The sequence below is a fragment of the Coturnix japonica genome, chromosome 6 (assembly GCF_001577835.2).
Source record: "Coturnix japonica isolate 7356 chromosome 6, Coturnix japonica 2.1, whole genome shotgun sequence".
Lineage (NCBI taxonomy): Eukaryota > Metazoa > Chordata > Aves > Galliformes > Phasianidae > Coturnix > Coturnix japonica.
The window spans coordinates 24,370,609-24,393,183 of NC_029521.1; the positions used below are offsets into that span (position 1 = coordinate 24,370,609).

The 22,575-nt window shown below is 36.4% G+C and overlaps 1 protein-coding gene across 5 annotated transcripts in view; it reads right to left on the bottom strand.

The window, feature by feature from the left end:
* The window catches only part of NRAP (nebulin related anchoring protein), a 66,305-nt gene that overhangs the window by 14,064 nt on the left and 29,666 nt on the right, over positions 1–22,575 (bottom strand). For 4 of the 5 annotated variants that reach the window (XM_015867290.2, XM_015867288.2, XM_015867289.2 and 1 more), the window contains 18 exons: positions 20,777–20,881; positions 18,748–18,864; positions 16,998–17,102; positions 16,380–16,487; positions 15,579–15,683; positions 13,603–13,701; positions 12,988–13,092; positions 11,851–11,958; positions 10,867–10,968; positions 10,271–10,468; positions 9,942–10,046; positions 8,217–8,315; positions 6,185–6,289; positions 5,619–5,726; positions 4,686–4,997; positions 3,692–3,796; positions 1,531–1,629; positions 36–140 (listed from right to left, as the gene is read on the bottom strand). In XM_015867290.2, coding sequence (XP_015722776.1) covers positions 36–140; positions 1,531–1,629; positions 3,692–3,796; positions 4,686–4,997; positions 5,619–5,726; positions 6,185–6,289; positions 8,217–8,315; positions 9,942–10,046; positions 10,271–10,468; positions 10,867–10,968; positions 11,851–11,958; positions 12,988–13,092; positions 13,603–13,701; positions 15,579–15,683; positions 16,380–16,487; positions 16,998–17,102; positions 18,748–18,864; positions 20,777–20,881 — 2,190 coding nt within the window. The remainder of the gene's footprint in view (positions 1–35; positions 141–1,530; positions 1,630–3,691; positions 3,797–4,685; positions 4,998–5,618; positions 5,727–6,184; positions 6,290–8,216; positions 8,316–9,941; positions 10,047–10,270; positions 10,469–10,866; positions 10,969–11,850; positions 11,959–12,987; positions 13,093–13,602; positions 13,702–15,578; positions 15,684–16,379; positions 16,488–16,997; positions 17,103–18,747; positions 18,865–20,776; positions 20,882–22,575) is intronic. The other variant, XM_015867291.2, reaches the window with a different exon arrangement.

The following is a 22,575-nucleotide window of genomic DNA, read 5'->3' on the forward strand; positions in this document are numbered from 1 at the left end:
ATTTTTCTTTAATATTTTAATGGACAGATTTATACCTCACTGATATTCATGGCATTTAATTTAGCCCGAAGGATTTCAGGAAGATCTGTTGTTAGTGTATACTGATGCTTTACGCTTTCTCCGTGCTCCTTGTACAACCGCTGCAAACAGAAATAAGTTTTAATAGTAAGTATTCAATCGAGGTTCACCAAATAATTTTGACCAAAAAAAAAAAAAAAAAAAAAAAAAAGTACATGAATAGATTTATGGAAAGCAAAGACTACAAGAAAATGATAACAGCATTAAGTACAGGAAACTATATCAGTCAAAAAGTATTTGAAAGTTGTTTCATGCATCTATCAGCTAGTGTATGCTAGTTCCATGAGGTTAATTGGAACTTGGCCAACAATGGCTACCCAGAGTTCACCTATTTCAAAATTACTATTACTTTTCTTTATTAGTTTCTTCTTACACTGACACTATAGTTCTCAGACAACCACAGATAGCCACCTCTCCTTCTGGTCTTAGATATGACTCATATCTTGACCACCCGGCTTGCCTTTCCCAAGCTGTTATTCCCACATAAGTGTTTGAGACCCCTGAGATAAGAATGAACCTGTGCGTTCCACCCTCCTGCCTCTTTCTTTAGCAAGTAGGTCCGCTTGTAATGCAGCTCCATGAGAAGAAAATTAATGAGAAACTCTATGTGTGGAGAAGTAGAACAGCAGACTGATTTTGACTGTGGCTCGGTGGAACAAAATGACTTATATTTATCCCGCCTGAGATGTAAGTCTTTTGGATCTTATTAATTAAACCAAAGGTACAGACACTGTAAGTATTACAGTAGCATGTGTTTTACACAAAGTCTTTCATCTTCTTCTCTGCTTTAAAAATATCTATTTTCACAATAAAACATCCTCTCATGTTTGAAACTTGTCTTTTTTGAGTGACTTTTGCTTATTATTCACTTCAGCATTATCCCAGTTAAGTCTACAATAGTTTTAAATCGCTCTACTATTAAAAATAAACACGTTTAAACACCAAACAGCCTCAATTCTTCCCTTTAACGTTTCCCCTCCTGGATTTCTCTCTCAGAAGGTTGACAGCTTGAAACATTTTATTTTTTCTTCCTTGTCACACTGTCTCTCATTTTATTTCCAAAGAATGTGTGGAAATTGAAATTTGAAAGAAATTATTTGAGAAGGAAAAGGAACCCCAGATAGGTTCTTCCTCAATGAATCTTAAAAGGTCAACAGTTCCTAAAGGTCAAAGGTCAGCCTTAATCCTAAATTTTACTTCTGATAAAAGAAAAACATTGGCCGAGTGCCTTTTTTACATGAAATTCCCATTCACTTTAGTGGGATTTCTGTGACTTTCCATTTCAGGTTAGAAACATGTTTTTTGTGAGATGCACCACACCAGAACACAGAAGTTTTATGGTTCCCAAGGATTATCACAGAGAAAGAAAGAGAGAGAAAGCCAGTGCTTCAATCAGGTCGTTCAAAGAGGATACCACTCTTATAATCATAATGTATATACATTATAACTTACATCCACAGCCTGGTTATAACTAATTCTAGCCTGGATCATCTCAGGAGTGTCTTTAATACTGGTAAACTTCAAAGCATATGGATGCTGACGGTACTTCTTCTGTTGAGCAGAAAAAGATCAAAGCTGTGAATTTTGTGCTGCTCTTTCATGCTATTTGAAAGAGAAAAATCATAGGTTGCTGGAGATTAGAGTGAATTTGTGAACATAATTATTATTCCTCTTTCCTCATCTTTATGTCCTAGGTACATTCAGATTAATATTTGTTTCAATTTAACAATAACCTTTTGCCGATTAATATTAAAGTATTTCTCCCAAAATATAAGGAAAACATTTCAAAATGAGATTCTGTCTACTTAAATACTCCAGGACTCAGGATTTGAAAATCTTTTTCAGGTAGCTTCAAATACAGTATGACTTATATTTTTTATTTATATTTCCGCTAAGCAAGAAATGGTATATGATTGTGGTGCTTTAATAATGGCAACAGCTAAACTACTGTTTCAAGGGTTAGGTTTTCTCCTTATTTACCTATAGCAAATGCGTGCAGCTATTAACACCGTGCCTAATTGTTGTGGTACATGAGATTAATTTTGCTTGTTTGAAAGAACCTATAAAAGCCTCTGAGACATCTTGTTACATACACATAATTAAAATGAAGGCTGTTTTATGAGAAAATGACACTTCTTCCATATGGTCCAGTTCAGTAAAGTCTTGGGGTCCTATACACATCATTACTCTTATCAATTCTCCAAATAGCATGTACAACGTATCCTGATATCTGTGATGAACACCCAAGTCAGTAAGTATGTTCATGACTCTTTTGGAAACTGTTTATATCTGCGTACAAGGCTAAAGCCACGTCCATCCTCCTTTGATGTAATACCATCCCCAGAAGTTACTTTGAGACAATATCTTGAATCTTTGAGGACTCAAAATGACAACATAAAACATATTAAATCTTTTAAGGCATTGCAAGCTAACAAGCAACATTTTGATTTCAGACAGAAATCCATTAACAATGAGCAATCTCATTGATTTTAACTGAGGACAGTAGCGGGTTACTCTTTGTCCTGTTCAGTTGCAAAAACAAACATTAGCTGACAAGAACATCACTACATAAAATTCAAAAAGCAGTTGCTTTTTAGCAATATAACAAGTAATTCATGGGCTGTATAGAAAAGCCATCTAAAAACTGCACTCACAAATTATGTTGACATGAACAATCTACCAGGTCAAATTTCTGCATGGCAAATTTGTCACAGTTACTGTTCCTGCTGGCACTAGCTTTTATGAAGTTATCTCACTTCATGCTAACTGAGAATCTAATTTATTTTCTCTAAAATAAACAACCATCTTCAATGCAGATGATTAAACAGGAAAAGAAAAATAATGTTAGCAATCAGGCAGATGTGAAGAACAACTATATAGTTCTGAGACCAGTGACTTTATCATTATTCTCATTGAATGAATGGACAGATGATTCCTGTATCATCAGTGGTTATCTAATAAAATCACAAAATTCAGTGTACTAGTACAGCAGATTTGGGCAATAGGACTCCCTCTGAAATAGTAGAAACAGAATGCTATGAGCCTTTGAATCATTTCCATCACTACCTCCTTTGAAGGCCTCTTGGGACTGGCACAAAGGATTCTAGAGCTTCCCTTACCTGTAAGTGGCATTGGTTATAGAGAGAAATAAGGATGAAAACTACTATATATATATATATATAGCTACATACAGAGATACCTATATGAATTTCAATAGCTAACGTGAATATATCTCAAAAAGGAGCAAGAAGGAACACGTATCTCTTACAAAAGAAGGTTCTCAGTCCAATGACTACATCTTTTCATCATCTCTCCTGTTTTGCTTCATTAAAAAGGTAGGCTAGTGGGTAGCAATTGAGCACCGTTTGATTGCCATTATTATTCATAATATCATTTGTCACCTACTTTGTTTTTGCAAAGGCTATATGGACTCCTACTGGTGCGTGTTTGGTATCTGGTTTCCCTCTAATTACCAGTTCTATCCCTAGTTTTGAGGGCTTTCATGTAGTATGCCTTTTTCTTTCCCCTTTGAGTAGAAATTATTTTAATTTTATACAGACATTTTGCACACATTATGCAGCAAATTCTGTTGCATGCTGTCATGAAATCTCACCTCACTAATGAGTTCTCCTGCCTTCTTAGCCTGCTCCACATTTAATGACCCAGTGGCTATCCATCCAGCTCCTTTCATCCAGTTCAAATCTGCTCTGTATCGGTTCTGACAAAGAAAAAGAAAATCATCCTATTGTTGGTGTTCGTACACTTAAAATGCCATTTAAATATTCAGCCATCTCAGGAACTACAGCCAAGTCAATTTAATTCCTGCTTGTGATGTATTTGCTATTGCACAGTTGCAAGGAAAGCAAAATAAATTGCAGAACAAGATAGCAGTATTAAGACTCCAACACACGCTTTGCAAGGCAAGTAGTAGTAGTAGTAGTCTATACCCTACTGTTATTTGTAGACTTTGCTCTAACTCAGTAACAAACTTCAGAAGGTTGCTAATGATTTGCAATGTTATAAAATAGACAGTTAACATTTCCAAACCACTATTCTTTTGTTATACTGGAGGGAAAGCATTTTGTTGCCTTTTTTTCTTCCTCTATGTGATTTTAAGTAGTAAGTGTACAGGTGTACTCCACTTCCTCACAAAATGCCTCCTACCAACAATCTACTAAATTCCAAAAGCTTATACAAGCTCTACAGGCAGGTTTCTCAAAGAAGTTGGAAGCTTTTCAGCATGAGCACCTTAACAAAATCTGAAAACATATCTATACTTTAAAAGTTCTAACTTATGATCTCTGAATGGCAGATTGTATCTGATCATTTCACCTGAGTTCCATATGGAATCTTATCACTAGCTAACTTACGTTATTTAACCTCCCTGTACACTAGGTAAAGCATATTAATAGATGTATATCTTAAGTGAATCATACAGTTTTATTAAATAGGTGGCTAATAATTACTACTTTTATATTAACTACTTAAGTTCTGAAAAATTAAGTGCACATCTTGGCATCAAAAGGCAACAACATATAAAGAAATTCAGCACTAAGTAACTGAAGGAGTTGAATGAGGCACTGAAATACAGTAAACACTGCACTTACATCACTTTGCAATCCATACGCCCATTTGGCCCAAGCCACTTTCCTGTCAGTAGGCAAGACAGTGTAGTGATGGAGGGCTGTCCTGTATCCTTTATCTGAAGCCAAATTCTGAGCCTTTTTGGCATGGACAAGGTTAGCCATATCCATGGAGACATGGAACTGATTCTTTGTGTCCTCAAACGCCTTCTTGTACTCCAGATCACTCTGCAGTTTTGACATTTGAAGGGAATGCGCCATCTTTGAATCTTCCTCCACAGCTTTTACTCCAATCAGCTTACCCTTCATCTTCTCATAACCTTCTTTATATTTAATCTGTGAAGAAAAACATAGACCGTGATTCAAATCATCTAAGTTACTAAACTGACAGCTCTACTTGTAGTAATGCAATGCTCTATCAGCGTTGTGAGACACTGGGTCCTCAATACAAGGGCCTAAGAAGTTCATTTGCTAAAAAGAACTGGAATGCCTCAGAAATTAGCAAGTGTCTACCAAGATTAAAAACTTTCTCATTAATTATTCATCCTCAAAAATCTCTAAGAAATCTTTTACTGTTGGTTATCTTTAGGAAAATGAGCATTCTTTCAGCACTGAGGTCAGAAGGTCCTTTCAGACATTTTCCGATCAGGCATAGATGTACTGTCACTTTGTTTCATAGCACAATTCCACTTCAAGTGCTATAATTCAACCTCTTGTCAAAACAAGGATAGTAAAAGACAGTCAGCATGTGGGAAATAACTCTGAATTGCTCAGAGCAAGCCATCTGAATAATTACACAGTAACAGTCAACCAGAGAACTCCATTGCTCCTTAGCATGAATCAAGTGAGAGTGGCTCAGGGCATAGAAAGAGATGTGACACATCCTCAACACCTTGGTAGCAGCCTGGACTGTCAGCTGTCTTAAGACTAAAGAACCTTGATGGAGTCCATACTCACATCACTTGCCAGATCCCTCTTTGCCTTAGCTGTCAAGAATGACAAAGCATCCAGACGAAGAACAAATCCTTTTTCCTTCTGCTTCTCCCAGCTACTTCTGTACAGTTTCTAAAGAGATGAAAATAACAGTGTCCTTATTACTGTCGATATGTTCAATTTGTTTTCTAGTCACAGTGAAATCTCTGAAGTAATATCAAACCACCATACACTCATGACCATACATTTAAGAATCAGATCTTACTCTCATCACTTGCTATCTTCCCTTACGCACTGTGCATACTGTAACCCCACTATCTTGCTGGCTCCAGAGAAATTCTCAGTATGCCTCCACTTGAGTGAAGGTAAGCATATGGAAAATTCACAGCTTCAAACTCTAAAAGTGACAAGTCCTCAGAGCAGTGGATGCATCAAGTATTTAAATAAAAACAAATGGACCATAAAGATTTCACAATTAAAACAGTTAGACTCTTTCTATGAGAAGGCCCAATTTCCACCCACAGAACCAACATTTCAGCTGCAGCTATTCACAGGACTTAGTGAATCCAATCCACAGTCTCACACAGTACCTCACTGATATTGGCAGCATTTGCTTTGGCCAGTAAGAAGACAGGGTTATCTTTGGTGATGGTGTACTGATGAAGAAACTGCTCTTTTCCTGACCTGTAGGCAACCTGTCCCAGAAAGTAAAGTGTGGTCAACAAACAATAGTCCACAGTTATTTTTGAAGAAACACTGTTAAAACACCCTAAATATTCAAGGATTTGTTTCACTCAATTTATTTATCGAGTTTTCATTGACTTTTTTTCATTGACAATCATGACTTTTTTCCCCCAATTCTGAATTGAAAAGCTAACCCACAGAGCCAAGACAAATTACTGCTGGTTAAAATTCAAGGAAGTAGTGAAATAGCATGCATATCAGGATACTTCAGTTCTCTTTCCAAAAGTTAGTTATTTACTGATCATAAATCTGATGTTAATTCATAATCTGTATTAAACGTCTGCAAGAATATATTTTCTCCAATACTAAATGGCAGCTACTATTTAGTAGTACCTTAATAAATAACAGTAGCTTAATAAAAATAGTGAATTTTAGGCATGAAATGAAGAACACTGAGCCATTCAATCTGCTGAGAAAATGTGTGACCAAAATATAATTGCAGACATAATATTCTAGCAAGGACTACCATTCCAACATTAAATGAGAATATCAAGGACCTTTTACGATCCAAGCAGCAAACATTTCCATTTTACATCTCAGGGCAACTTCAACTGAGAAATTTGCTGCCCTATTTCAGTACCCCATAAAGCTGTTGGGGGAGTTACTGAAAAGCTATGAAAAGATTTCATGAAGCATTAAATTTCTTAAATCTCAGTAAAATATATATATAATGTCCCTACTATAGAGCTCTAAATCCAGTATTACTATTCCACCTTCAACACTCATACAAGAAGGTAGCATTATAGAGTACATAAAAGATAAGTAATGGGAATCAGGAGACCAGCATTCTCATCCTATTGATACTAGTGTTATCTCTGAGACACATAGCACTCATCCAAGCAAGTGCCTGTTTTTCACTGATACAGAGGAATTAAAAAAAAAAAAAAAAAAAAAGGAAACCAGGTAGTTGCCTGAAGAAGACAGACAAGAAAAAAGCCAGGACAACCATGAAGCAGTAACACTTCATGCATGTAGCAATTTGCGGTGCTGACTGCATCTTCAGTTCTAAGCATGGCACATTAAAAGGTAAAAAAAAAAAAAAAAAAGCTTAGCAGGTTACTTCTATTACAAAATCATTTGGTCAGTTATTTTTAACAACAGGTTCCCTTTCTTCTGGAATTACAAAAATGAGATGCATTCAGCTAGGTCCTGCCAGGAGGTCTGAAATACCATCTACCAGGGTCAGGAGGGCCCAGGGATGGATAGAGAGCATCCTGAAAGTATCCAGTTTGGGAAACTGTACTCAATTCTTTCACTAAAAATTCCTTAGCAGCAACAGCTAACATGACACCAAACACAGACACTAATATAGTATTATGTAGTCTGACAGGACCATGAGTGGAGAGAAATACAGAACTTGGAGTGATTGTATCTTAGTCCTTGTGCTGACATCTGCTTTGCTTTGAAACTCTGAGGATCAGATTGAGTACTGAGAATAATGTCTCCCCCTGCTTCCTTCCTTCCTTTTACTTCTTTCCCTCCCCCCCCCCCCAGATTAATGTCCCACAAAAATTTAGACAACCTCTTATGAAAAGTTTTCAGTCATCCTTGAATCTCACTTGCATCCCCCACAAGATTGTTGCAGAGGCTTTCTGAAAGAGGATTTCCCTTTCTTTCTCTGGCTATTGACATAATCTGTGGGAAGCCTGGCTTGCATATCTCCATTCCCATTGATTTGTTGTAGTTTAGAGACTTCAGTCTGAGAACTTGTGAAATCAACAAACAAAAACCCTTAGAAATAAACCTCAAGAACTTAAACTTTCATATATTGTAAAGTTTCACAACAATCTGTTCTGCCTCCTGATTCTCAGCCCTCAGTATACACATATCTCGGGCATTACCATTAAGAGAAAAACATTTGTAAAGAGAAGGACTCACATCACTTTGCAATTCCTGGCTTTTCTTGGCATGTTTGATGTGAGAACTGTCAGCCACACTGGTGAATTTCAGAGCATCAGCCTTCTGTCGGTATTTTTTCTAGATCAAATTAAAGCAAGTTATACAAAAGCTGCTGCAAAATTGACCTTCCCACAAGCACGTGACTGATAGAGTACTTAAAATCTATTCACAAGAACAAATTTTCATACCAACTACTATTTCCAGTTTGATAAATAGGACTTGCATTACTTTTATTCCGTTTTGTTTTACTTTAGATCTGGAACACACTAAAGTGATTGGAAAACTCCCATTGACATCAGCAGCCTTTGGATGAGGTCTGTTTTGTATCTATGTCTCTGCCCAAGCCTCATGCATTGCTCACTTCAGAGCAAGTTAAGCATCTATATCTATGAGACAATACAAGGAAATTCAGAACACCATTTCAAGACAACAGAATGACAGGTAAACACTTCTTGCATACTTTAGTCAAATTCCTATTCTAACAGTTCCACAATAAGGTGGGGCATTCCACCTAGGAGAGCTTTAAACGTATTTTTACATGATATGGCATTTCAGGAAAGAAATCATTCTGTTTGAACTGATGGATGAACAGATCAGTTTATGCTGTGACTCTTCTAGAGGAACACAAAACAGAAGTTAAAAAAGCATGCAGCACTTCAAAGAGGTGCTCACTGCTTTGTTTTAGGAACCTGGAAGGGAGGGAGGCAGATTAAAACCAACATGTTTTGTCACATATCATGGAGCACAACATAGTGACATTTTGCAAAGACAAAATGACAGTCACTGTGGGGCAATAGAGATCTCTAAAATAATATCCACCAATATAACCAGTTTAAATGACTGTCAGCCATTCCTTGGCCTGACATAGCCCTGAAAAGAAAGGGCAGACCATTATGGATTAAGTAATTGTGGAAGTGGTTATTAATACAGCACATCACAGTAGCAGATGTAAGTCTATCTCTAGCAAGACACTGGATCTGAGAGTTGCTGCTCTTCTTTTGCTTCCCTTTGCAGTAGCAGTGAGAGGTTGTCAGAGACTCAAGGAATCAGAGTATGATCTCCTGTAACTAACTAGTTTCTGGTCCTTCCAGCACTAAGAGGGGTTTTATCCTTCTTGTGAAACTTCCCCTAATTTATTCATCCTTCTATCTGGTTTTCCTAGCACTGGTGAAGTAACTCAACCATATCTAAGAAGCTGAGGAAATGAACTTCCATAAGGTTAACAGCAGTGGGAAACCATGAATTAACTGAGGGAAAGCAATGAAACCTAGCACTGTAGGAACTACCCGAAAAGTCACAGGCCTTGTTTGTTGAAGAGCAAGGAAATCACCAAGCATGGCTGTCAAGTATCTAATTTTTCAGCATTATTCCTTAAAATGTCTACACGCTACATGCAGCAGATTCCACAGGGAATTCTGATTCCTTTCCACGTTGCTCTTTTAATTCATGTACCTATTGCGTAGAGATGAAAGTATGATTACAGGGCCTTTTGGCTCACAGTCTTAAGGAAGATCAGTAATTGCATCATGAGAAACACTTTTAACGCTGAATCCAGGATCACCTACACTTTAGAATATCTAAACTGTCATCTTTCAGGATAGGAAATCCTCGCCTCATTCCACATGATATAGTGGATGTACTATAGCCTTTACATGTACAAGCCTTTGAATAAGCAATGGACAGAAAGCTGAGCACTTTGCTTACCTCGCTGACCAAATCCCCAGCCTTTTTGGCTTGCTGTATATTAAGACTTCCTTCTGTGATGCACCCAACTCCTTTCATCCACATCAGGTCTGCCCTATATTGAAGCTATTGAGGAAAAAGAATATTAATTGACATGAGGGGCAGAAGTACAATATTTGGGTGTGAACATGAGCACACTTGCCAGTTTCAAAGACATCTCAAAGCCATTTAAGAAGTCCTACTATAACTCAGATTGGGTCCACACGAAGTAAGAAATAGCAATAAATTCTGAAGAAGTTTATATATATCCATACCGCATTAATAATTAAGCTGAGCTTATACCATCTTACATCACTCTGAAGTCCATAGGCCTTCTTGGCCCATTTTGTCTTCATATCTTCTGGAACCACTGTGTATTCATGAAGTCTCTTTCTATAATCCAGGTCACTAGCAAGTGCTTGGGCCTTCTTAGCATGCCTCAGGTTTACCATATCCATAGGCAGATGGAAATGGGTCTTACTCTCCTCAAAATCTTTTTTGTAAGCAATCTAGAAAAAGAACGAACAAAAATAACTTGTTTGTACCACTGCACTGCAAATCCAAACCTATCTTAGTTTTGTTTGTGTCTTTAAGATTAGGTAAAATAAATAACTAAATAAAAACAAAAGCCAAGTCCCATGTGAGATCCATAAAACAGCAGAACTGACACTGCAGATTATTATAGTACATCTTAGTTTACGATATACTTCTATCTGCATGAAAGTTCTCTGTTGAAGTGTCAAGGCACATAGGACAACACCATGAACCCAAAATCACCTACAAGAACAAATGTACTGTGTAATCTTTATATATTAATGGTCTGAGGCAAGAAACAACTCACATACTGTTGCTGAAAGATTCATAATTATGGATAACATCTTCTGAGTAAGAGAAATAAATAATTTACCTCACTACTCATCTTGGCCACCTGCAGAGAGTGCAAAAGTCTTGAATCCTTTGTTTCAATTGCTTTTCCTTTTGTTTTTTCATATTCTTCTTTATACTTAATCTGTAAAAAAGAAATAATAAAGAAATAAAAGCACATTCTTCATTCACAACGAACATAAGCAATATGTTTTCCACTGACAATTTGGGTGTTCAAAATTTAGAAAGGCTTATTCCAATTTACACTTTGTCACCTTGCATTTCTCAGACCTTCTCAGAAATTCCCAAATGTGAAGGACAGGTCTTATCTGTATTACATTTAACCTCATTCTTCAAAGCTCACTCCTCTGAGATGCGTTTTCTTACAGACTTTGTCTTCTGAATAGCTAAATTACGTTTTGGTTTAAGAACCAGATAAGAAATCAATCATGGAAAAATCAAGCAAGACTTGATTTTCTTAATGAGGTGGGAAGACAGCTGAATGAGCATAAAACTCTTCTTTTCTCAATAGATTTTTGAATCATCTTCAGTACTGAGTGCTTTCTAGCTGCAGGCAAAATTTCTTCCTTTTCCTTTCCACAGGTGAAGAACTGTGGGATAAGTCATTTAAAAATAACTAATTTGGATTTTTAAAATATATATTTTTATATATTTTTATGTTAAAGAAGCAGACTAAAGAAATCGGCAGTGGATGATAACAGTATTTTTTGAAAATATAAACAATTCAAAACACTGAATTTAACCATAAGAGGATTGAACCCACTGTGCTTTTGCAAACTTTGCCTCCTTCTGTACATTTATATTTTTAAAAAATAATTTCCAGAGAGTGAAATTTCACAGAAGAGCCTAAGAAAGCTTCCAGCTGTTCATCTGCCTTTGAGAAAGATGAAGGTATGACAGTAAAATTCAGGGCTTAAAAATCCAGATGAAGAGAGCTAAGTTTTATTTCCCTGTGCTACAGCAACTAATGTAAAGAATAATTCCTTGGTAATTAAATGTAACCTACATCACTAGCAAGATCCCTTGAAGCTTTGGCAGCAAGTAAAGGCAGAGAATCAAGCTTCATTTCAAATCCCTGGCCCTTGCTCTTCTCCCAGCCTTCTTTGTACTTGACCTGACAAAGAAAAGACAGAAATATATGTCACGATACAACACGCAATATCTTAACTGAGCACGAGAATGACTAAGAGGAAAACAGAACTATAAATCTTCTCTGCCCACAAACTAGAACCCTCTTAAGCCACAGTTCATTATAATTTGAGTTAATTAATTTGTTAGGACTGAGCCAGTAGCCTTATGCTTGGAGTTTACAGTCACCTTAAGTTCCCAAAGATAATTCAGTAGCTGTAGGTTTAAAAGTCCCATGGAGGAGGGAAATGTTTCCAAAAGCATCTGTGCTGTTTTGTTTTGTTTTTCTTTTAATATGCAAATACTGTGGATTAGTAGGAGCAGATCTCTAGGGGGAAGTGTTTAGAATCAGACATCACACTCCACATTTCAGGATTTTTCTTCCCCCATCATACCTCCCAATCCAGATCTAGTAATGTTTCCCACTCTGAATGCCTAACTGTAGCTGCAGTTCTTTAAGTGAGCTGCTAGAGGGCATCCTTCAGTTTGATATCCATCAAAAGTAGGAGCTCATGTATTCTTAGGCCTAACAATTCTTCAGTTTAACTCCTTAAACTAAGGCTTTCCTGTGAGTGCTTGATTTTAAGACCAAAGTCTCTAAGAAAATTACTACATACTGTGAAGAACAATGAATGGCAGCAACAGTGGGTTTGATTCAAGTTCAACAAATTCGCCGCGATTCATTGCACAGACTTCAGTGGCCTTTGAATTATTAGATCTGCATAAATGCTGGTTTTCATACAGACACCAGCACAGAAGTAGCTCATTTGTGTAGTGAACATTGACTTATTAAACAAATTCAAGGCATTTGAAAAGATCTTGGAAAAAAAATGTCTGGCAGCATCACCATATTTGAGATGGCAGCCCTATCTCTTCTTGTTCATAAATCTCATGCTGTTCATTGAAGAAAGCTTATAAACATAACTGTTTCCAGAAACATCACCATCATCTTTACATTCATTTCTCTCTTTTGATGAAATGGCAAGTACAAATATTTCCACTTAACTTGACTTACCTCACTATATAATTCTGCATTGGCTTTTGCCTTGACCAACTGAGGTATGTCCTGAGGTAGAGTGTAGTTTGTTTTTGTCTTCTCATACTGGGCTCGGTAGTTCAACTGTCATAAATTGAAAAGAATATAAACCAAGTTCAGTTATCTTTTATTCACTAAACAAAATGCCTAAATCATTGATTGACTACCACCAAATTTCAGCCTCCTGGTGTCCTGTGTTACATCTGACATAAGAACATCACATGCATTACAGTAATTATAACTTTTACATAGATACTAGGAATTAGAACAACTATTCCATAAATAGAATAACTATTGATTATCTATAAGTAAAAAATATCTGATTTTTTTTTTATTTTTACAAATCATGCATTAATAATTGTTTAGAAGATAAATTCCTAACAAAGCACACTAATAAAACTGTTAAAATTAGAAGAAAATATTATATGTGATTGCTACATTCCTGTAAGTAATTTCACTCAACTCATATTCTTTTGGCTGTAAATCTGTCAAACGCCCACCAACAGTAAAAACATTTAAGTGCTTCAAATGCAATGAAATAAAATGATGAGATAATTCTAATACACAAAGATGGCCAGTGTTGACAGAACTTACATCGCTGAGCTGCTGAGCATTTATTTTGGCTTGAGCAATTTGTGGAGTGCTGGCAACAGAGCTGTACTTCATCTTGTCTATGCTTTGCCTGTAGTTTACCTAATTTAAAATTAAATAAACAGAAAAGAGAATATTTAGTAAGGGAGGTAATGTTCAGACTGGAAAATGAGAGATTGAGTAGACAAAGTTTTGTTAGCTGTTTTGCTAGATAAATCATAACGTAAGTCATAATAAGCTGAGATGGGGAAAAATACCAGGATCTCTTGGATGAGATCTGCAGTTAACACTCTGAAGACTTCCTAGTTTGAGATCACAGTTATTATTTTGCTTTGAAAATGAACTTAATTTATAATCTTTTTCCTCCAAGGCAACAAATTCATAAACACAGTTTGTCCCCTAAAGCATTCATATAAAACTGGTATTTCTAACCATCAATCAGATCAGGTTATCTTAAAAGACAGTTATGACGTTCCTTTTTACGAATAGGCCTGTCCTACTGTACAGACTGTACAGAGCAAATGAACTCTCATTATCTCATGCATTATCTTTAATTATTACATTAAAACTCAGTAGTCACAAAAGTTCCCTATGTAGTAAGAGCTTTATGTAAAGGATGAGAGAAGAAAACCATATATGTACAAAACAAAAAATTAATAACGATCATAGTATTCAATTCTGCAAAATTCCTAACAAATTAACACAGTGATAACAATGCAAAGCTATTAAAAACAAACAAACAAAAACACACACACACACAAAAACATATTTAAACCCAAAGTTATACAAGATTACAAATCATGGAGAAGCTTTATTTTAAACCTGTTGTTGCCAAAGGTTTTAAACCGCAGAACACAATTACCATTCACTGCTGGCCAAGATCAATATTCACTGTAGTTAATCACCACTTTGCAAACACTGCAAATCACATAAACCTAGCTTCATAGAACACTTATTTCCAGTTAAGTGGACTATGATTCCTTTCTATTTCAGGTATCTTTATATAAACTTTCTTCATTCTGACACACAATAACATTTGGGAAAGAACTTCCAGATTGATCAAAGTACAACAAAACCAAACATTTGCTTTGCTCCTCTTAGAGACAAGAAGAATTTTACTTCCATAGAAAGAGAGAATTTCTTTCTTACTAAAAATGTATACTCACTCCTGCTTATGATTTTTTAAGGAGAAAGGTCACTGTCCACAGAACCTGAACTTACATCCAAAAGGCAGAAATGAGTTCTACCTGCTCTAAACATTCCAGCACTTCCTGTTCTTATACAATGCAGTCATGAGCTGCTTTTGGAACCCATAAATCAGTTGGCCAGAGAGCCTGTTGCAGTAGTCACAGTCATCACCTAGTATTTTGAAATAGTCCCAGGGTTTACTTGCTTATTGATAACTAATATGCTTTGAAGTCTTTTAGGATACAACTCTCACACACTAAGAAATCAAACAGTGAAGTCCACCTTTTTAAAGTCTTTAAAAGAAAAACACCTCAAGAAGCAACAACTCATCTTACAGTTGAAGCTTATCAAATAATTCCTCAAAAATACCTCAGACTGTACAGAGAAGCTGTAGATGCCCCATCCCAGGGGGTGTTCAAGGCCAGGTTGGACAGAATCCTCAGCCCTGATCTAGGGGATGGCCACCTTGCCCACAGCAGGGGAGTCAGAAGCAGGTCTTTAAGGTCCCTTCCAACTCAAGCCATTCTATGATTCTAGGAAGAACGTTAAGTATGGGGCAGAACTAACTAATTTTGCCCTACTGAAGAGAATGCCAGGAGGTGGCACAGCTATTCCTCCGAGCCCTCTTAACTCCTTGCACTTTTTGCTTTAACCTTTTTTTTTTCTTTAATCATCAGCTGTGTTCTCCCATGATTAAATCATCATTTGACATACACAGTCTATCACTCTCTCTCCTACTGAGAGATGATGAGCCATGCAAGCCATGGAAAAAAAGCCATAAAATTATTTACATCTTTCAAAGGGACCAACTTCCTTGTTGTCTGATACGAAGGAGTGAGAGTAGCTGGGTAATTGTAGTCAACACCGTCATGTTTGTAATCAGATTTATAGGCTATCTGAAACACAGAGAACAACAACAACAAAAAAAAGTCATTCTTTTTTTTAGGCTGTCATTTGTCTGAATAATTATCAGTCAGGAGGAAAGGAGAAACAATAATATTAATATTAAATGCAGGAAACAAAGTAATTTCAATGTCGTGAGTGACAAAGAAAATGAAATTATTTGCATAGTTTAGCCACTAATTGATTCTTTTTCAGCTCCTCAATTAATCCAATGCCAACAGTGGGAGCATTAACTTAACTCCCACCTATGACACATCTCTTTTATCTTTCTGCTTAGTTCTCAGGCTTCTTACAGATTTGTAAATAAAGTACTTGAAGGAATGGTATGTAACAAAATAGCTCCTTGACTAACCCAGTAAATTAAATTGGAATCCAGAAATCTTCATTAAAGGCTGTTTTTTTCCACCAAAGGTCTGACCCTGGGGGAGGGAAGCAAGCAACCTTCAGCATCCTACTGATGTCAAAGATAACTGAAGGAGCTCAGTATGTTGCCAGATCACTGAATTTGCTTATTTCAGTCTCTCCCACACAGTGCAGTACAAAAGGGTTTCCAGAATTTCTTCTCTTCTCAACATACCTATCTTTCAAATCTTCACTACAATTTAATCTAAGTTCCACTACCAGTTTAATTCTGGAAAAAGAAATTAAAGAAAGCCATGTCTACAGAAGTATAATTTTAAAAGACTTACATTGCTTGCCAAGTTGCCAACTTTCATGGCATGTAACATTCGCTTGTCCATACCGGTACCCATATAATGGCCTTTCATTTGGTTCTGGTATGTTTCTTTGTACTTGATCTGTATTAAAAACAAACAAACAAACCCTTTCTAAAACTTTAGTTTTTCCATGTGTTTCTATGAGCTACAGCAGTGAAGAAAATTACTACAGCTGTGGTACATCAGTCTTGCACCACTACAGAAACTCACAAGCTCATAAACAATCTCAGCACTTCTATAAACAAAGTCTAGGATACTCAGTGAGTTTCCTATGGTAAAAGATGGTCTTTGTACATTCTTCAGACTACCTGGATGCCACATTCAGAAAGTACCCACACATTCTACTGCTGTAAGTTATTACATCAGAAATAAATACTAGAATAAAGTTGCAAATAAGCATTATTCCTACAATATTTGTACAAATGAATCATCTACCAAAAGCAGATTGTTTTGGTGCAGCTTTCACCAAGCCCTGTGCACACCCAGTGTTCCTACCAACCTGGGAATAAGAACAAGATAAATTATCTACCCTACCATCAGCTGCTACCAGGGTAAGCTTTCAACAAACCACACAAGGCATTGAAAACTTACATCACTGGTGTATTTTGAGATCTTGCTCACATTCTTGAATTGCGGAGTATCACAGTAGTTAATGCTGTAGCCTCTGTTGTTTCCAAGATCCTTCTTATATTCCACCTTGGTGACAATACAAAATGAAAAAAGATATGGTAAAATGTTAAATTGCTCTATCAATTTCCTTTGCACACTGTTAATTAGCCAGGACCACAGTTCAAACATTTTGATATGTCTCTCTTATCAGAAAGTGTATGATGAAAATTATTATGAACACAAATATCCTATACTTGCTTCCCATTTTATAGACAAAACATGCTACCAATTGAATCCTCACAGACCTCAGGATTGAACAGGAGAAAGTTTACTAGCATAATTTTTCAGAGTAATTTTAAAGATACTTGGTTTAATATTTTCATTAAGTTATTTTGCTCTGAAGCAGGGATGTTCAGAGAGATAGTAAGAGGACATAAGGGCTGGAATAATAGAACTGGGGCTAAATTCAGCAATGTGGAGGCTAATATATGTAGAGGCTGGCCACAAAAAATACTCAGCTTTGAGGATTCATTGCCTGGAAGGGCCGAGAAAGAGAAAACTGTTCATATGTAGGCTGATCAGACCAGGATGGAAAGGTGCCAAAATAATTCAGCCATGAAGAAGGTAAATGCAGTCCAAAGTAGGAGAAAAAAGAGGTTTATTTTTGTCAGCAGGCACTGGATAACATGCATGCAATGTACCAGGTTCTGGCAAGATCTCATCAAGAACTCAAACATTCTGACAGTCATTCCTGTTCAAGGAATACACACTCAGCCTGTAACAGCTGCAGTGAAAGACCATGAAAGAAGAAGAATTTTGCTTGCTTTGTCAGGGAAAACAAAGGCAGAGAGAAAATGATATGTGTGCAAACATCTCAGAAAGGTAATCATGCAGTGAAAAGAACTATATAAACCAAAGGGCAATGTTGGCACAAAACACACTAGTAATAAAATGGATGGGAATAAATGCAGGCTAGAAATTAGAAGAAGAGAATTATACAATACTATGCAAAAACAGCAGAAGCCAGAAATCATTGGCCCGGGAGGCCCCTTCCAGTCCTACTTCCAGGGGTTTTTCATTATTGAAGATTTTATTCTTTGACGCCTCAAGAGCATAAGTTTTTAAAGTGCCACAGGAAACCTCTTGGAACTCACACTTATTAATAGCTTTATAGCTGATATGACAATATAAATAAATTAACAATTCATAATCTACTGAGAATTCCCTCGCAATCTCCCTTTGCTTAGCAGAAGAAGAATGCTTTATGAGCAAGTCAGTCCTTTACATCATGTAAGAAAACAGAACCCTGCACTGACAATATAGCACACAGTTTTGGTTCTACTGGCGCTATTTTTCACTTATAACCAGAACATTCTTTGAAACAGTGTAATATGTACTCCCAAATCATCCAAAACCATTTATGCTTATAACCTCAGAGCACATTAAGAGCACGGTACAGAGTTTTCTTAGATTTCTGTTCTCCATATAACCAGAATTAGAAGTGCTCTCCTGGTATAACTCGCCATGCTTCCATACATATCATTGAAATGGCCAGATAACAGTACGTAAAGATCTGTTCTTACACCTTCCTTTCCAGTTACTGTGCTACACAAAGATAATCTCTGTAACATGAGGAACAATAAAAACAAAAGATTTTAAAGTCTGTAGTCCTTAACCACCAGATGCAAAAGTTCGCGTGAGCTGCTCTTACGCCATTTGTCAGATCACTTACCTCACTAACAAGCTTGTTAGCACTTTGGGCTTGTTTAAGGACCAGGTTGTCTTTAGCTGTTAGAGAGTGAAAGTGAGCTGCACCTTTCATCTTGGAAAGGTCTTTCTTGTATTTTATCTGAAAAGTAAGAAAAATTATAAAACAGATACCTACCTTTTCAATGTGGCTTTCTGGACTGGCTATAAGATCTGCAATATAACTTTTGCCATTCTTGCTTTCATAAGAAAATAGAATTTAGAAAGTTGAAACATTGCAAGTTGTTATTTCCTGAAATAAACCAGGCATAAAATCACAGCCAAAACAATTCCTGCAAAGCCACTTCAATAGACAGCAGTTTTAAACCTATTTATTTACACAGATTGAACTGTACTCATTGTTGTTCATAGCTTTGACAGACAAGTAGCAAACTCATGACCAGAGACTGCTTGGAGCTTGTGCTTTTCTATTACTGGAGTTAATTGTCAGTACTTTAATTTTAGAATTCTGCTCTGAGAATTACATACAGATAGTTATCAAGCTTTCTGTGATTTTTTTTCCTTTTGTAGAAACCAGTTTTATGACAAAGCTTTATCTTTTTGCACTTTTAAAGTTTTTAAAACAATTATATTTCTCTTCCAAGTCAACACTGAAATCACTGAGATAAGGTACCTCTTGTTTTAATTGAGGTATCTGGATGAGAGCTTAATTGAGCTAGGATGGGTAAAGAAACAATATTTGTGTTGGCCTTTGCCAGACTTTGCCCAGCAAAACCCTGTTTGGAATTGTCTTGAGCCTGCTTTGACAGGGGTGTTGGACTTGATAATCTCTGGAGGTCCTTTCCAACCCCTACAACTCTGTGATTCTGTTAATATATTCCAGTGTTTCTTGCACACAAGGAAATGTTTGTGTTCTTCATCTCATAGCAATGCTTTTAACAGCAGATTCATAATGTACAAAATAACAAATTACTTGAAATGTGCTGAAGTGTCAAGTTAGTATTTTTTATTTTCCAAGTCTGCTCACCATTTCACAGGCTTTAAAGACATTCAAGTTGCATGGTAACTACTCCAGCTTGGTAATGTTGCTGTTATAAATCATCCCTTCACTCCAGATATTAGAATTAGACTCATAGAATCATGTAAATTGCAAAGAAGTTCAATATCATCAGCATTAATAAGGAAACTGCTATATGGGATTTGGTCATGGAAGGTCTCAGGTTTTTAGTATGGTCTCTCTTCTGTAAGCTCAAGTAACTGAGTGTCACCGATCCCTCCACGCTTGTTTACTGCTAGCATCTGGTCCAGGCTTGAGCTGAAAGGCTCAAGCACCTGTTAGCTTCCCAAAAGACAGACTGAGCCCATCAGCTCAGATAGTCTCAGAGGGGGCAGGTGTCCTCACAAACAGAGTCCGTCACTCACAGGAACCCTTCACAGCAGCCACAGGGTAGTGACCTCATTTTCATCGCTGCTAGAAGCAATCTCCTCAAGCAGCACTGAAACTCTTTAATCAGTGGGCTGCATGCAGGATTTATACTTCAGTATCTTTTTTTGCCCATTCTTCAGCTTATCGCCCAAAACTAGAAATCGACAGCTTAGAAATCAGCTAATCCTTATGTGGTGACAATGTCACACTCCATATGACTGGCTTTGTGCTAGAGGCACGAAACATCAAAATATCAAACCAGTTCAGCTCATTCATCCTCCATTTATTCACTACTGGGAATATACCACAGTAGTCCAAAGGATGATTAAGGCAGTTGAAGGTTTCATTAATAATACAGGTGCAGATTTGCCAGGAGGGTTAGCCTAACAGTAGGGATCCCCATTAGTTGCTGCTTCCACCTCCTCCCTCACACAAGCTGGAGCTGTGTCCCCTTTTATTAATAGAAATTATTAATCCCCTGAGCTATCCAGTTCCCAGCAACACAGTGAAATGTCATCCTTGTTTACTTCTCAGGTGTAATTTTAGCATTTTCCTTCTAGAGCACTGTTCTAACAAACTGATGTTTTTAATTGTTTATGAATGTTATTGATCTGGGTTTCATACTTACATCACTTGCCAATTCATTTGCCTTCTTGGCATTTTGATAAGCTGGAGTGATCATAGCAGGAAAGCTTCCTTTCCCTCTGGGTTCTTCATACTCATTCATATAATCCTAAGGAAAGATCAGTGTTTGTTCATCACAGCTAAGTATAGTGGTGTCATGGATGATTTCACAAAACCCCATACTCCATTCTAGCAGTAAAGTTCATTATTTTGTTATCATTACTTTTTTAACAAAAGAGAAGTTCATATGATCAACTTTAAGAATGAAATCACCCACCAAACAGACTATGCCTGCAAGAGAAATGTAGTGAGCAATTAGCTTTGGTCAACATAGCGTTCAAATGTATAATTACATACATCCTTTTAATTTTACCCTAAATCTCTGAGATGTAATATCTCCTTATTGTGTCTCTGTTAATATACATCTGCCTGAAAAAAACCCTGGAGGAATATCTAATGGTTTGAGCAGCCAGGAGACCTTAAACTTTCCAAGTTTAGTGTAGGAGCCTGATAGAAGTCTCCATAGACCTCATCATAGCCATTCCTCACATCACAACTAATCAAAACATGATACTTCTCTAGAAACATAAATACCTGAGTATTACAGCGGTAAACAATTTTGGAAACAAACTCACAAAATTCAATCGATTTAAAAAAAAAAACACAGCAGTGTTCTGGAATTATCCCACTGAAACTATAAATAAGTCTGACCATTTGAAAAGCCTTTTGATGACTTAATAGCTGAATACTGTAACTATCTTAGCATGGTATTACATAATGACCACCTCAAAGCTTTCCAGATCTGGGGAGAATGCGATAAGTATACACAAAAGTAAGGTATAGTGCCATGTGTCTTCTCTGTTATATTTTGTTGCTCTTTGTGGCAAAGAACCAATGTAAGCCAAAATAAAATAAGATAAAATCTGTGGTACATCAGTACGTCAAGTATCACAGAGAATACAGCATAGATAAAAATTGCTATGAGTATCTGGGGGATCTCTCTGGTGACTTCTCAGTGCAAAACAATTCACTGCAGGTAATTCTGTGCAACATCAATATCACAGGATATGATAGGTCATATTGTAAGTTTATGAACAATGTAATTATAGTTATTGCATCCAGATTGTTCTATAAACAGGCACAGAAACTAAATACATATATATATATATCCCTGACTGATCAGCTGAGTTAATCCTTTAAAATTACATTCATGAGCCTGAATTCTTCAGACTGAATTGCCATTTTCTCTTTTTTGCAACTTCCTCAAATGCATTTGAAATTATTTCTAATATCATTCATATTCCAAAACATAATTTTAAAATTAATTATTCAGAACTTTTAACTAGTTTTTCAAAAATTAATACAACAGCGTGCAGTAAAGTCTTTAAATTGCCCAACGTATGTATATGTACACATGTGACATGTATAATGCAGCCTCATGATTTTGACTGTTAAAATTCCAATACCTTTACCCATGTTAAGTCATACTTAATTCAGAGAAATCCATTAATTTCAGTGGCTCGCTTGTATTTGAATAAAAATATCAGAATCCAGAGCCTATTAAGATTAAAACTCAAATTAAATTTGAAGTCTGTGACTGAAGTTTCAAAGATAGTTTCAAAGAAAAAAAAAAGACTTAAATTAATTCAAATGATAGAAGCATTCCAGTCCTTGAAGATGCAATTAGCACTTTTTCAAGCTCATTTTATTTGTTTCTTCTTACTCAAACTTCTACGAGCTCAAAAAATAGAAACTTATTGAAGACTCCCTTCTAAACTCATATCATTCAAGGATGGATTGCTT